Source organism: Cryptomeria japonica, chromosome 1 (assembly GCF_030272615.1).
Source record: "Cryptomeria japonica chromosome 1, Sugi_1.0, whole genome shotgun sequence".
NCBI lineage: Eukaryota > Viridiplantae > Streptophyta > Pinopsida > Cupressales > Cupressaceae > Cryptomeria > Cryptomeria japonica.
In genome coordinates this window covers 62,841,991-62,855,156 of record NC_081405.1, presented here as the reverse complement: position 1 = coordinate 62,855,156, position 13,166 = coordinate 62,841,991, and the positions used below count along the sequence as shown (strand labels likewise).

At 34.6% G+C, this 13,166-nt stretch overlaps 1 protein-coding gene across 1 annotated transcript in view; it reads left to right on the top strand.

Moving 5' to 3' along the window:
- Positions 1 to 13,166, top strand: part of LOC131856359 (uncharacterized) — a 27,431-nt gene extending 14,265 nt beyond the window's left edge. The window contains exons 3-4 of the mRNA XM_059208122.1: positions 7,233 to 7,533; positions 13,156 to 13,166. Of these exons, the coding sequence (XP_059064105.1) occupies positions 7,233 to 7,533; positions 13,156 to 13,166 (312 nt within the window). The remainder of the gene's footprint in view (positions 1 to 7,232; positions 7,534 to 13,155) is intronic.

The following is a 13,166-nucleotide window of genomic DNA, read 5'->3' as shown; positions in this document are numbered from 1 at the left end:
GAGCCAATGAAAAACCACCTTCTAATATAACAACAATTATCACCAGGACTTAATATCGTCAAAGCTTTTACCAAGAATTTTAAAAAACATTTAATTAACCAATAATCAATTACAATTAAAAATTGCACATTCTTCTAATAATAAACATCCCTTTAAAAACTCGCTCTATTTTGCCACGTGTCAACAAAACAAACCGTTATCATGCATTTCCATACCAGCATTGTATTTATTTTCCTCACACATGCATAAAAAAGCAGATGCACATACATGAGCACTTGATGACGTAAGCGGGGCCCGTTCCTACGTGTAGGGGTGATCCAAGACACACGTGGACGCGCTTTCATTTATTAGTTTGTTATTGTCAAGAAAACGTGGTTTGCGGCGTGAGTCCCGAGGAGAGGAAGGGCAAGTTGTGCTGAAGGTGGGGCCCGCACGTGTGGTGTAGTAAAGCAGGCAGGGCAACTTGACTTTGAGCGGTGGGTCCCATGCGATATATGCGATAAAAAGAAAGGCTTTTCACTTTATCGCGTATTTCTAGCACTTGTGGAGCCCACCTAATCATGTAGGTTGGTATACACGTAAGCGTCTGCATCACAAATCTACTTGGGGTATGGTGACGTGGAGTGGGGCCCATGGAATTCAACGGTCCCCCGTGCCTACGTGAGGTGGGCCCCCCCAATTAGACGCTCTCTTTACGTCACAAGTTACGAGAGTGAAAAAATAAAAAATAAAAAATAAAAAATTAAAGATAAGTAGCAGGCTATGCATACCTAACCCAGCTGAAACAATGTAGGTGGGTAGTCTCACTTATTTCTAAAATCCAGAATCTAAGTGAAATGTTGTGCACCGGAGTGCATCTTCCGTATGCCAATTAAAAATAATAATATTGAAGTTTTGAAAAAATAAATTAAAAATTTAATGAATAGGTATCGAGCGGGTTTCATTATTATTTTTTAATCTTTGTGTACATAACGAATCTTAATTTTATTAGATTTTCACAATTTATTAGGGGAAGAGTACTACCAGTTGAACATGTATGTATGAATTGTTGTGAAGATTGTTGATACTTTTTGTTCCAAAAACAATACAAATAAAAACTATTGTTTGAAACATAAAATATCAATTTTTGTGTGTTTACATATTAATAATTTCAATACATTGCACCAATAGTTGTGACTTTAAAGTTGTTATTGCTATGAAATGTACCATTGCTTGTAAAAAGCAACCAATCATGTGATGCCACATCAACTGCACCAGTGTGGGGGCCTCTTTTGCACGCTTATTGGTCTCACTTTTTTTTTCAGGGGGGGGGGGGGGGGGGGGGTTGTTTTGGACACCTTGGCAAAAAGCATGCTGATGTGGCATCATACTTGATGGTGTGATCTTGAAACCTTAGTTATAAGCAAGAGACTTGCCAAATAAGCTGCACAACTACTGGGTCCTCTCCCCTAGTATATCATTTAGGGGAAGCATATCATAACCGTTATCTTTTATAAAATTTTAAAAGATAGATCATCAACATTGATGTCTAGGGTGGACGTGTGTGTTTGTGAGAGAAAGAGAGTTAAGATTAATACATAAGGGTTATCAAGTATTTTTCTAATTTTATTCCACTTTTTTTTCATGTGTGTTAAAAAGTTTTTTATGTTTGTTATTAAATCTATGTTGGTTAGAAAATATAAAATAATATAATAATCAAACAATATATAGCAAAATCTAAACTTTTTAGAAAGCTTATTCCAAGGACCATGTTCACTCAAAATCTCATGTTATGATAATTTCATTTGATTGGAAATCAGTTATTTTTATCCAACAAAAGCCTAACATGTGGAATTCGGGGAGGTTAGCTACCACATTTAGGTACCATAAGACATCTTCGATTGAAGGTCATGTGATATTATGTATAATAATTTTTTATATGCGACATTACGTATAATGAAATAGTTTTTATACATGATGTTATGTATAATGAAATATATGTGAACATTGTATATAAGTATCTTTAATTGAAGGTCCTTCAATCAAAAGTTAAGTGTTAGTGGCTTCAAAAACCTTCAATTGAATGTGGCCACTTCTTAAGGCTTTCTAAAACTTGTATGTTAGAAATGATGCACCAGGGGGAGAGACTTTTTTGCTTGCACCCTTACTTACAATGGAACAAGACACAATATATAATTAACTTTAATCAAAGGTCATTTAATTGAAAGTCAGTGCAAGTGGTGTCCATATGGCTTTGCCATGGTCTTTGAAGGTGGTTGATTTTCAAGGGCTCCATTTTTTAAATTTTGGAATGGCCTACAAGTGTGATTGAGCTTTATTCTTTCACCCAACCAATAACTAAACTAAATTGTAAATTAAATGCAAAAAGTTACATAAATTAAATATAATACTTACCTTAAAATCCAATTGTAAAGAAGTGTTGTTAAATATTAGAAGTTGATTTTTATAAAGATTATAGACTCTTCAAATTAATTATTTTCTACTTTGAGTCACCTATGCAAGTTCGAAATTTATCTTCATAAGTATGGATCATAACCTACATGGGAACATGAACTTGCAAATCATATATGCATGAATAGTTTATAGATTAAAACCTCTTCAACTTAATTTTTGGTGTTTATATTTCTATAAAGATAGGCAATGTTTACAAACATCTATGGGTAACTTTTCATATTGTGAGGGCCACTTTCTCCTTAGACATCAATATATCGACTTTATGAATTTAAGCAAAAGGAACAAAGATAAAAAAACAAACTTGCAATAAAACTAAGATAGTGTGCTTTGCAATTAATGCTCTGACAATTTTTCCACAATTTGCTCTCATAAATGTTCTATTAATAAAGCCCTAGCATGCTCCTTTGTCAACTCTTCGATGACAACTTTTGATGTTTGCAAAGGAGTAAAAATATATCCTTAAACAAATAACTAAGCACACAAATAAACATAACACGTGCTAATTTTACTCACAATGAAATGATCAATAAGGTGGAAATTTAAATTTTGAATATTGAAATTTAAAAGTGAAAGGTTTGTGACTATGTCAAAGTGACTTCGGTCAAGTCTTCGCCCATGATTGTGGTTTGGGGTGGTGAATCATGGGTCTAAGAATCATGAATACAAATTTGGAGATAAGTGAGAAAAGAGATTAGAATATGATATGGCGAAAGGCAATTGCATGTAAAAATTATTATATTTTTTTCAACACTTAAATCAAAATACACCCAAAACATAAGGAAAAAAGAACATAGATGTGCAAATTTTACCATTATTTAAATATTTTCACATATTTTTTCTCAAACTCTTTAGCCTAGTGTCACCATTTAAAAGATGTCAACAATATTTATCATACATGGTTTTATATAATAATGTATTTCCTTGAAAAGTCTAGATTATTCAATTATTTCAAATAGTTTAATAAAGTCAATTTAATTAAATATAAAGAAAATGTCATTCCACCCACCTTTTATGTGAATTGTATACTAAAATTTCATATTTTAACATAAAAACTTAACACTCTTCATCATTGAAAAATAAAAATTAATTTAATATATTAATATACTAGCTTTACAATTATTCTATTGAATAATAATAAAATTCACATCAAAACATAATTTTAATATTATATTTGCCAACAGGTGAAGAGTCTAATCCTAACGTTGTGGTGATTTTCTCTTCTCTAGCTCACTTCATCCTATCATAGATCATGGAGCATGATTAAATACGTTTTTAATAATCAAATCCTAAACTTGAAAATGTGAAAAGTTCACTCAACCATGGTTTAAATTTAATTGGCACATTCATTTAAATGAAATTTTCAACAAATCCAAATCCAAAAAGTCACAAAAATTCAATATTATAAACAATAAAAATTTAATGATTTAATAATAAAATCGTATACTTAAAATATGAAACAATACATAAACTATCAAAAAACTCAAACACATAAACCTTGAAAAAAATTAATATTACAAATAGTAGAAATTCAATATTTTTAATATTCAAATCCTATACTTAAAAATGTGAAATTTTCACTCAACCACAATTTACATTTAAAAATAACAATAGATATGAAATTGATAGAAAACCTTTTCCCAAATATATAAATATATAAATAAGTAGTCAAACCTATACAATAATAAAATATTTAACTAAATACATATCATGATTTTCTATTGAATTCGTTTATTTAATATTATTTTTTTAAATTATAAAATTTAAAAATAAAAGACACCAAATTAATGTAAATCTTTTTTTCAAATATATAAATAAGTTTTTCATATCTATATAGTAAAATATTTAACCGACATTTTTGATGAACACAAAGGTATTGCCCCTCTCAATAAATATATATATATATATATATATATATATATATATATATATATATATATATATATATATATAACCGACACCTTGATTAAAATGTAAGTCATGATTATGTACAATTTGTTTATTTAATATTGTTTTTATATGATTAAAATGTATGCCACAATATTTTGTTGAATTAGTTTATTTAATATTGTTGTTTAAAACAGTAAATTAAAAAATAGCAATAGATAACAAATTAATATAAAACTTTCCCTCAAATATATAAATATTTTTTTCATATTTATAAAACAAAACATTAACCAACACATTGATTAAAATGCATACCATGGTTTTCTTGAATTTACTAATATTTTTTTTTTTTTAACTATTAAATTAAACAACAACATGCACCAAATTAATATAAAACATTTCTTAAATATATAAATAAGTTTTCCATAATTTAAATTTGTTCATTTAATATTACCTTTCAAAATTGTGAATAGACACTAAATTAATATAAAACTTTCCTACATAAATAAGTTTTCGACATCTATATATATTTAATTATATCTATGTCAGCTATATTATTATAATAATTATTACAATATTTATATCTCTACAAGTGAGTTAAGGAAGGGTTGCTGACAGCTGTGGTACACAAAAAGGATTAAAAAACGTTCAAACGGGCGTCAAATTAAAAACTTACACATGCCAAACTGCCGGTTGTCTATCGTACGGTAGGCCTTAAAAACGTTGCTTTCACAATCAATAAGAGATTTTGCGTTGGTTTCAAAGATCACGACACGTGCTAATGTTTAACAAATTCCCGGCATGGGCCCCACTCTTGCCATCGAATCAGCCGGCTAGATTTACCCGGACCACGGTAACGAAGATTTCAACCCGCACCGGATGGGACTTTAGCTCGCCTCGTAAGCAGAAATCAATGACGTGGTATACTGCGATTTGGTATCGATGCGGAGGACAAAAAGGGTTACAATTAGTGGGACATTTAGAGTGGGACCCATTTAACGCGGTCTCTCTGTGAAATGATGGAAAAGATTCTGCTCAGTTGTAAAGTATCTACCTTTTTCCCCTTCAATAATTGCACGTATCACTTAATGTGCTTCTACTGTGTGCTGGCGGCTCCCCATTGGCTGAAATATTATATTATTATTCTATCTTGACTAAGAGTGTAAGTCAACCCTTACGTGGATTCCTATGACACGTGGACATGGCTTTTCTTTTGCACGCCCAAAATGGACTAAGAAAAAACAAAATAAAATCACCCTCCGTTGAAAGCTATTAAATATAGGTTTTAAAAAATGAGTTTTGCTGAATATGGGACAATGAGACTATTATTATTAACTACTTTATTTGTGCCTTTAGTAAATGACAGTAAAAAGCTAACTAAATAAAATTATATTAGAATTTAGTTTTAGTTTTAAAATTTTAATTTAATGTAAGTTTAATATAATATAATTTTTAAGATTAAACTTGATATTATATTTATAATTAATTTTATGTCGAGTTCATATTATATAAATACAATTAAATAATATAATCTTAAAATAATAATTAAGATCTAATTTTAAATTAAGTTTATTATTATTTTTATTATTAAAATTTTAATAATGTAGATTAAGTTATAATTGTAATTATATAAATTTTTAATTAGATTAAAATCTTAATTATATTAATTAGAATATGCTTAATTGGTTTGAATAAGATTTAATGTTGTAAATTAGAGTTAAAATTAAATTACAACTAGAGTCAAAATTGATATTATATAAATTACTTTATTATTAATTAATTACTTTATTATAAATTACAATGGCAGCAAATTTATGGGGTTTTCAAATAATTATTGTGTAAATAACTAATAAAAATTTGTTAATTAATTAATAATTAAATATGTCTCCATTCACAGGAGTTGGTTGTGCAACGATGGATTCTTTAGCATTTGTTCATTTGTGAGTGTAAAATATTGTTATTAAACTTTTAACCAGTCCCGAGTCCCCTCCTATATTTTGTTCTTCTCAGTCTCATTCAAGAAGTTGAGTTCCAGGCAACAATTCATGATATTTGGTTTAGATTTTGGTTTTTTAAGCCGAGAGGCTTTTACAATAACTAATACTAATTTGTTAATTAATTAATAATTAAATATGTTTCCATTCACATGAGTTGGTTGTGCAACGGTTCATGAAAGTTTTTATTCTAAAAAAAATTCGGGAGGAGAGGCTTCTTGGTTGGTGTTGGAAAATTGGAGGAAATTGTAGGAGATTGGAGCAATGACTGGGTAGAGGAGGGTTGATCTGGATTGGGGTTGCAGAGGGATTCTTTAGCATTTGATCATTTGTGGATTTTGATTGCCATTGATCTGATGTTAGGATCTATGATTGTTGCACGTGAGATGTTAACTTTTGCAACGATTAAATGAAGGTCTTAAAATTACAATCAAATTATTTAAATAAACATAATGATCAAATAACGATAGATTGAACAAAAGAGAGAAAGAAGAGAGAAGACAAAACACAAGTTGATAACGGAGTTCGCCAATTGGCTACGTCTCCGGGTCCCTCCAATGGAGTGACCGATCCTTGATTCAGCTCCAAAAAATGGTTGCAAAGCACCTCAATGATTACAAAGACTCCTTATCTCTCCTTGGACGATAATGAATTACAAAGTCCTTCTCCCACATACAACAAGCTTGAATTTAAGCCCCCAATGCACAAAGATGAACCATTCACTATCAAACACCCAAAAGAAATTTTCTCACCAAATCTCCAATCTTCAACTCTCTCCCAATTTCCTCACAATTCACTACTACTTCCAGCTCACAACTTACCCCGCTTTTTTATACACATATTTTGCCAAATATGGTGTAAAACCATATGATTCTACAAATAACTCAGAGATTCCTGCAGATGGGGGGGGGTTCAGATGGAAAGGACCCTGATGATCCCGTGGTTTTGGGGGACCCAGGGGGAGGACCAACACCACGTGATGAGCGGTTAAAAGATGAGAGTGGGAAAGAGCAGGTTCAAACTTCAAAAATAGAAGACAACAACTCGATAGGAGCCCAAGGACAGCAAGAGATTTGTGTCTCAGAGAACACGGTGGAAGGAAAAGATCACCCGGAAAAGGTTTTCTCATTAACAGACCCGAAGGGGGGACCCAATGGACAGACACGTAAGTGGTCCTCGCTGTTTGGGGTTAAGCCTAAAGGTAAGTCCTCATTGCCTCCTGTTAAAAACTCCTCGAATGTGTCTCAAGGCAAGTTTGCTATCATTGTTCTAGACCAAATCATAGATCAAAACATTGCTAGAATGGAAAACACTTTGATTGGTAATTTTTTTGGGTCAAGACCTAATATAGAAATAGTTCGTGGATTTGTCAAAAGAAAGTGGAACCTGAAAGGTCAGGTTGATGTGGTAGCAATGAACAAAGGCTGTCTATCTTTCTCTTTTTCCTGTGATGAGGATAGAAGAAACATTCTTTGTAGTGGATCTTGGACAATAGGTAAATACTTTATGTACATCCAGAAGTGGTACCCTAATGTAGCGAAAGGAAAGAATTTTTTGGTCCAAGTCCCGGTGTGGGTCAATCTCCCCAAGCTCCCAATGGAATTCTGGGAGGAAGACATTTTTGCAGGAATTGCCAATACCTTTGGGGAGCTCATCGCTATTGACCAGGTCACGGCATCCAGAAGAAGACTGATTTACGCTAGGATCTGTGTTGGAGTTAGACCTGACATGAACATGCCAGAGGAAATAGAGATAGAATCAAAACTGGGGAAGTGGAAACAAAATATTGTTTATGAAACAATCCCCTTCGCCTGTTTCCATTGTAAAAAGGTGGGACACTGGGCTAAAAAAAGTCCAAATATGGAGGATAAACCCTTCCCCCAAACTAAGGTCTGGAAAAAAGTAGACAAGCCACCAAAAACCTTGGAATCCAACGATCTTAATCAGGAGAATCAGTCTTAGATAGGACGGGTGGAGGAAGAAAATACTAGCGAAGTGGGTAATGAACTAAAGATTCAGATGATGGAGCAAAATGTTGAGGACTCAGAGTACAAAGAAAATGACAACACTCAGCAAGAAGAACCAAAAGAGGATAAGAAAGAGTTAGTCCCAGATAAAGGAAAAAAGAAACCCTCAGTCAAAGAGGAAGGAGATAACTTTAACCTTGTTTCAGAATCTCAAGATCAAGATAAAGAAATAGACTGGTTCCAGGAGGCCCAACCTGATACCATTCTGGGCCAAGGGCTATCGGAAATTTCTCTAACCACCCCAGCAAAGGGAAAGCTGGCATTTTTGGAAGAACAAGATCCAGAATGGGGAGATGAAGAAGACATAAAAAAGGCACTCGGGAAGAATGAAACAAAGCAGGAGGATGAAGAAGCGGTAGAGGATAAAAGAAGGAACAAGCAAAAAAAAAAGAATAACAACAACCTAGTGAGTAGTACGATGACTAGAAACACCAGAAGCAGGCTTGGTGATGTGGGAGCACAACATACTTCTCCAGGAAGACACTCAAATGCCAAGAAAAGATCTTTGGAAACAAGCAGGAACTTAGCAGATGGTACCCAAAGAACCATCTTTGAGGCAGGTATTTCCAAAAATCCATGAAAATCATCTCCTGGAACATTAGGGGACTTAATAGTCCCCACAAGCATAATTTAGTTAAAAATATGATTAGAGATAAAAACCCTGATATTTTTTTGATTCAAGAAACTAAGATGGTTAAAGATAAAGTTGAAAGTTTGAATTTGTTAAAAAATGGTGGAGTCAGCGGAGGTAGTTCAGAAGGTGCATCGGGAGGAATTGTTACCTTCTGGAACAAAAACAATGTAGAAGGAGAGGTGTTGATTCAGGACAACAATCTGGCTTGTATAAGATTTAAGCACATTAAGAATTGTACAACTTGGGTTCTAACTAACATTTATGCCCCCAACACAAAGACTGGTAGAAGTGAGATGTGGAGATATCTAACTGGGTTGAGAAGTAAGTTTGCTGAGGACAGTTGGATAATTATGGGAGATTTCAATACTCCCATGAAGGAAAATGAGAAAAAGGGAGGGAGTCAAGCTAATCTGGACAGCAGACTGGACTTGATGGACTTCATAAACAATAATGCAATTCATGATCTGGAATTGCAAGGAGTCAAATACACCTGGACCAACAAAAGAGGTGGTGAGAATCTGATCCAGGTTAGACTCGATAGAGCTCTGCTTTCCTTAGATTGGTATAATCTTCATGATTGTTCAATATCCTCTCACATAAGGGCTGGATCAGATCATTATCCCATAACCTTCATGGCTGATGTAAAGAATAGAAGAAGACATTTCCCTTATAGATTTGAAAAAATGTGGACCAGACACCCGGATTTGGAAAATAAGATTAAGGAATGGTGGCAGGTCAGTATTGAAGGGAACGCCATGTACAAAGTGGTCAAAAAGCTGAAGAATGTTAAAGATAATGTTAAGAAGTGGAATAAGGATTGCTTTGGCAACATCTTTACCTCAAAAGCTACAACCCTCTTAGAGCTCAAGGAAATCCAAGATGAGATACAGATCAATGGTTACACTAATATGTCTAGAAACACTGAAGATGCTATTCTTATGAGATATCATGATATAATAGCTAAAGAGGAAACCTACTAGAAACAAAGATCGAGGAATGTCTGGTTAAAGGAGGGGGACAGGAACACTAAATACTTCCATATGTCCACCTTAAGACATAAGGCCATGAATAGAATTGTTCAGATTAAAGTGAATGGCAGATGTGTTGTTGATGATGATTCCATGAGCAAGGTTGCTATGGATTTTTTCTCTAATTTACTTGCTAAGGACCAGAATTTGGAAATACAGGCACAGAGGGAACTCTTAGACAACATACCTACCATTTTGGGGGAGGAACAAAATGATCACCTGTCGGTTATCCCTTCCCATGAAGAAATTTTGATAGCTGTCAAATCCTTTTAAGGCAACAAAGCCCCAGGTCCGGATGGCTTTCCCATGTTTTTCTTCCAAATGTACTGGCATATTATAGGAGAAGATGTCACCAGAGCTGTGAAAGAATTTTTTGGTGCTAGGAAACTATTAAAGGAAGTTAATGGTACTTTTATTGCTCTCATTCCCAAAAAGATGGGGGCAGACTCTATGGATCTTTTCAGACCTATAAGTTTATGCAACTCTCTCTATAAGATTATCTCTAAGGTCCTAACCTCTAGAATTTTGAAGCTGTTTCCCTCCATCATTTTGCCTCAGTAAAGCGGTTTTGTCCCAGGATGACAAATTTTGGATTCTATCATCTCTGTTCATGAAAATATCCACTCACTGGCATTCTCTAAAAAAGAAGGTTTTCTTTTGAAATTGGATCTCTCTAAAGCCTACGATAGAGAGGATTGGGATTTTATGGTGGATGTTCTCTCTACTTTTGGCTTTAGTCCTAGAAGTGTCAGCCTTATCAGACAACTTATTTCTTCAGCATCTTTCTCTGTTTTAATGAATGGCCCCCCCTCTCCTTTCTTTAAAGCCTCAAGAGGTCTCAGGCAGGAGGATCCTCTATCTCCAGTGATCTTCATCATCATGGCGGAATGCTTGGGGAGATGTATTGGTAAGCTGGTTGAGAAAAGGAAGTTTTGTGGTTTGAATCCTTCTTCGGTAGATCAAATATGCTCTCATCAGCAGTTTGTTGATGACTCTATAATAATGGGAAAAGCCACTGTTAAGGACTCTAGAAGACTAAAAAAGGCTTTGGAAAACTATGGAGAGGCCATTGGTCAGCTAATTAATTGGTCTAAAAGCTTTGTTTATTTTATCAATACCTCGGAGAGAAGGAGGATTAAAATTAGTAACATTATGGGAGGCCAAATTGGTAGTATGTCTGCTTCTTACTTGGGGCTCCCCTTAGGCCTTGATCCCCCGGACACCTTTTTGGGAGCCTTGGTGGATAAATTACACAAAAAGATGTCTGGATGGAAAGGAGCTCTCCTTAGTCAAGCAGGTAAGGTCCAACTGCTTAAATCCACCCTTCAGAGTATCCCCCTCTATGCCATTAGTCTGTTCAGGATTCCAGCTAAGTATGCTAAGGCCATTGAAAAGATTCAGAGATCCTTCTTATGGACAGGGGTGGAAGAGAAGAAGAGAATGAACTTAATTGCATGGGAGAAGGTCTGTAAGCCTAAGAATAAAGGAGGTCTTGGCCTTAGAAGAATAAGAGACATAAATGATCACCTCATGACCAAGCAGATTTGGAGAGGATATAGAAATCAAGGAGACTGGAAAAAAACATGGGACAACAAATACAAAAGCCAATGCCCGAATCTTCAAAGTTTCCTCAAAGCGGAGACCAACCCAATTGGTTCCAATATTTGGAAAAATGTCTCTAGGACTAGAGACTTAATTATCAAAGGTACAAAGTGGAAGTTGGGGAAAGGGAATCTTATTCAGTTTTGGGAGGACCCTTGGCTTCTAGATTCCCCTTTGAATGGAAACCTTGAGTGGAACAGATATCATAACCAATGCAAGGAAAGATTTGGAACGAAGGTTGAGGATTACTGGAAAGATGGACAGTGGAAAGACTTATCTCAAGTGGATCAGTCTTTAGGTAGTTTGAACAAAGTTATGAACTCTATGGTGAGGATTGAAGAAGAAGACCAAATAATTTGGAAACTCATAGCTAGTGGTACTTTTTCAGTTACTTCTCTATATCATCAACAGTTCAAGAACATGGAAAGTCCTTGCTGGGCCAAAGCTTGGGTGAAAGGCCTCATACCCAAAATCAATATTTTCTTTTGGATAGCCCTTCAAGAAAAAATTCTCACTACCGAGAATATCAGAAAAAGAGGTATCAACATGCCTAGTTTTTGTATTCTCTGCAAGCAGAATGAGGAGACAATAAATCATATGCTCTTCCACTGTCCCTTCTCTGCTGATGTTTGGGGAAGCTGTCTGGATCAATTCAATATTAGTTGGAGCTTGCCTAATTCGATTTAGGAAATTTTCAAGTCTTGGCATCATCCTTCAAAAAACAAAACTACAACCTTATTATGGAAAATTGCTTTACCCCACATGTGTTGGGGTCTTTGGAAATAGAGAAATGATAGGATTTTCAGGGAAAAGACTACTAAGGCTAAAATTGTGTTTGAAAAAATAAGAAGAAGCATAAGGGAAAATATGAATATAATAGGTGGTTTGGATAATCCTCACACTAAGGAGGATCAATGTATCTATAAAAAGTGGAGACTAAAGGCTCAAGAGAGTGTTCAGAGCAACCCTAGAGAGGGAGTAAGATGGATCAGCCCGCCCGGAGGATGGATGAAAATCAATTTTGACGGGGCCTCTAAGGGTAACCCGAGGGTTGCTGGATGTGGAGTGGTCCTAAGGGATGAATGGGGAATATGTAAAATCATTAAATGTATACCCATAGGAAATCAAACCAATCATGTAGCCGAAGCCATGGCGGCCTATCATTGGATGATCCTTGCAAAGGAAGCCAAATGCATTAAAGTTTGGTGTGAAGGAGACTCCTTAAACATTATCAACTGTTTAAATATGAAATTCTAGTTGTCTTGGTCTATTAGTAATGCTATTAAAGCTACTAGGAAAATTAGCGAAGAGTTTGACATGTGTGTTTTTACACATGTTTACAGGGAGGCCAACTCTTGTGTTGACTGGGCTGCCAATCTGGCTTGCCAATCGGGAGACATCATTACTAATTATGGTGAAACGGAGATTGCAAGCAAAATGAAATCCTTGATCAATCAAGACCGAAGCTATACAAGGCAACGTGGTACTTTTAATCATTATTTCTAATGACCTTTCTGCCTTTTTCGATGCAGGGCTCGTTTGA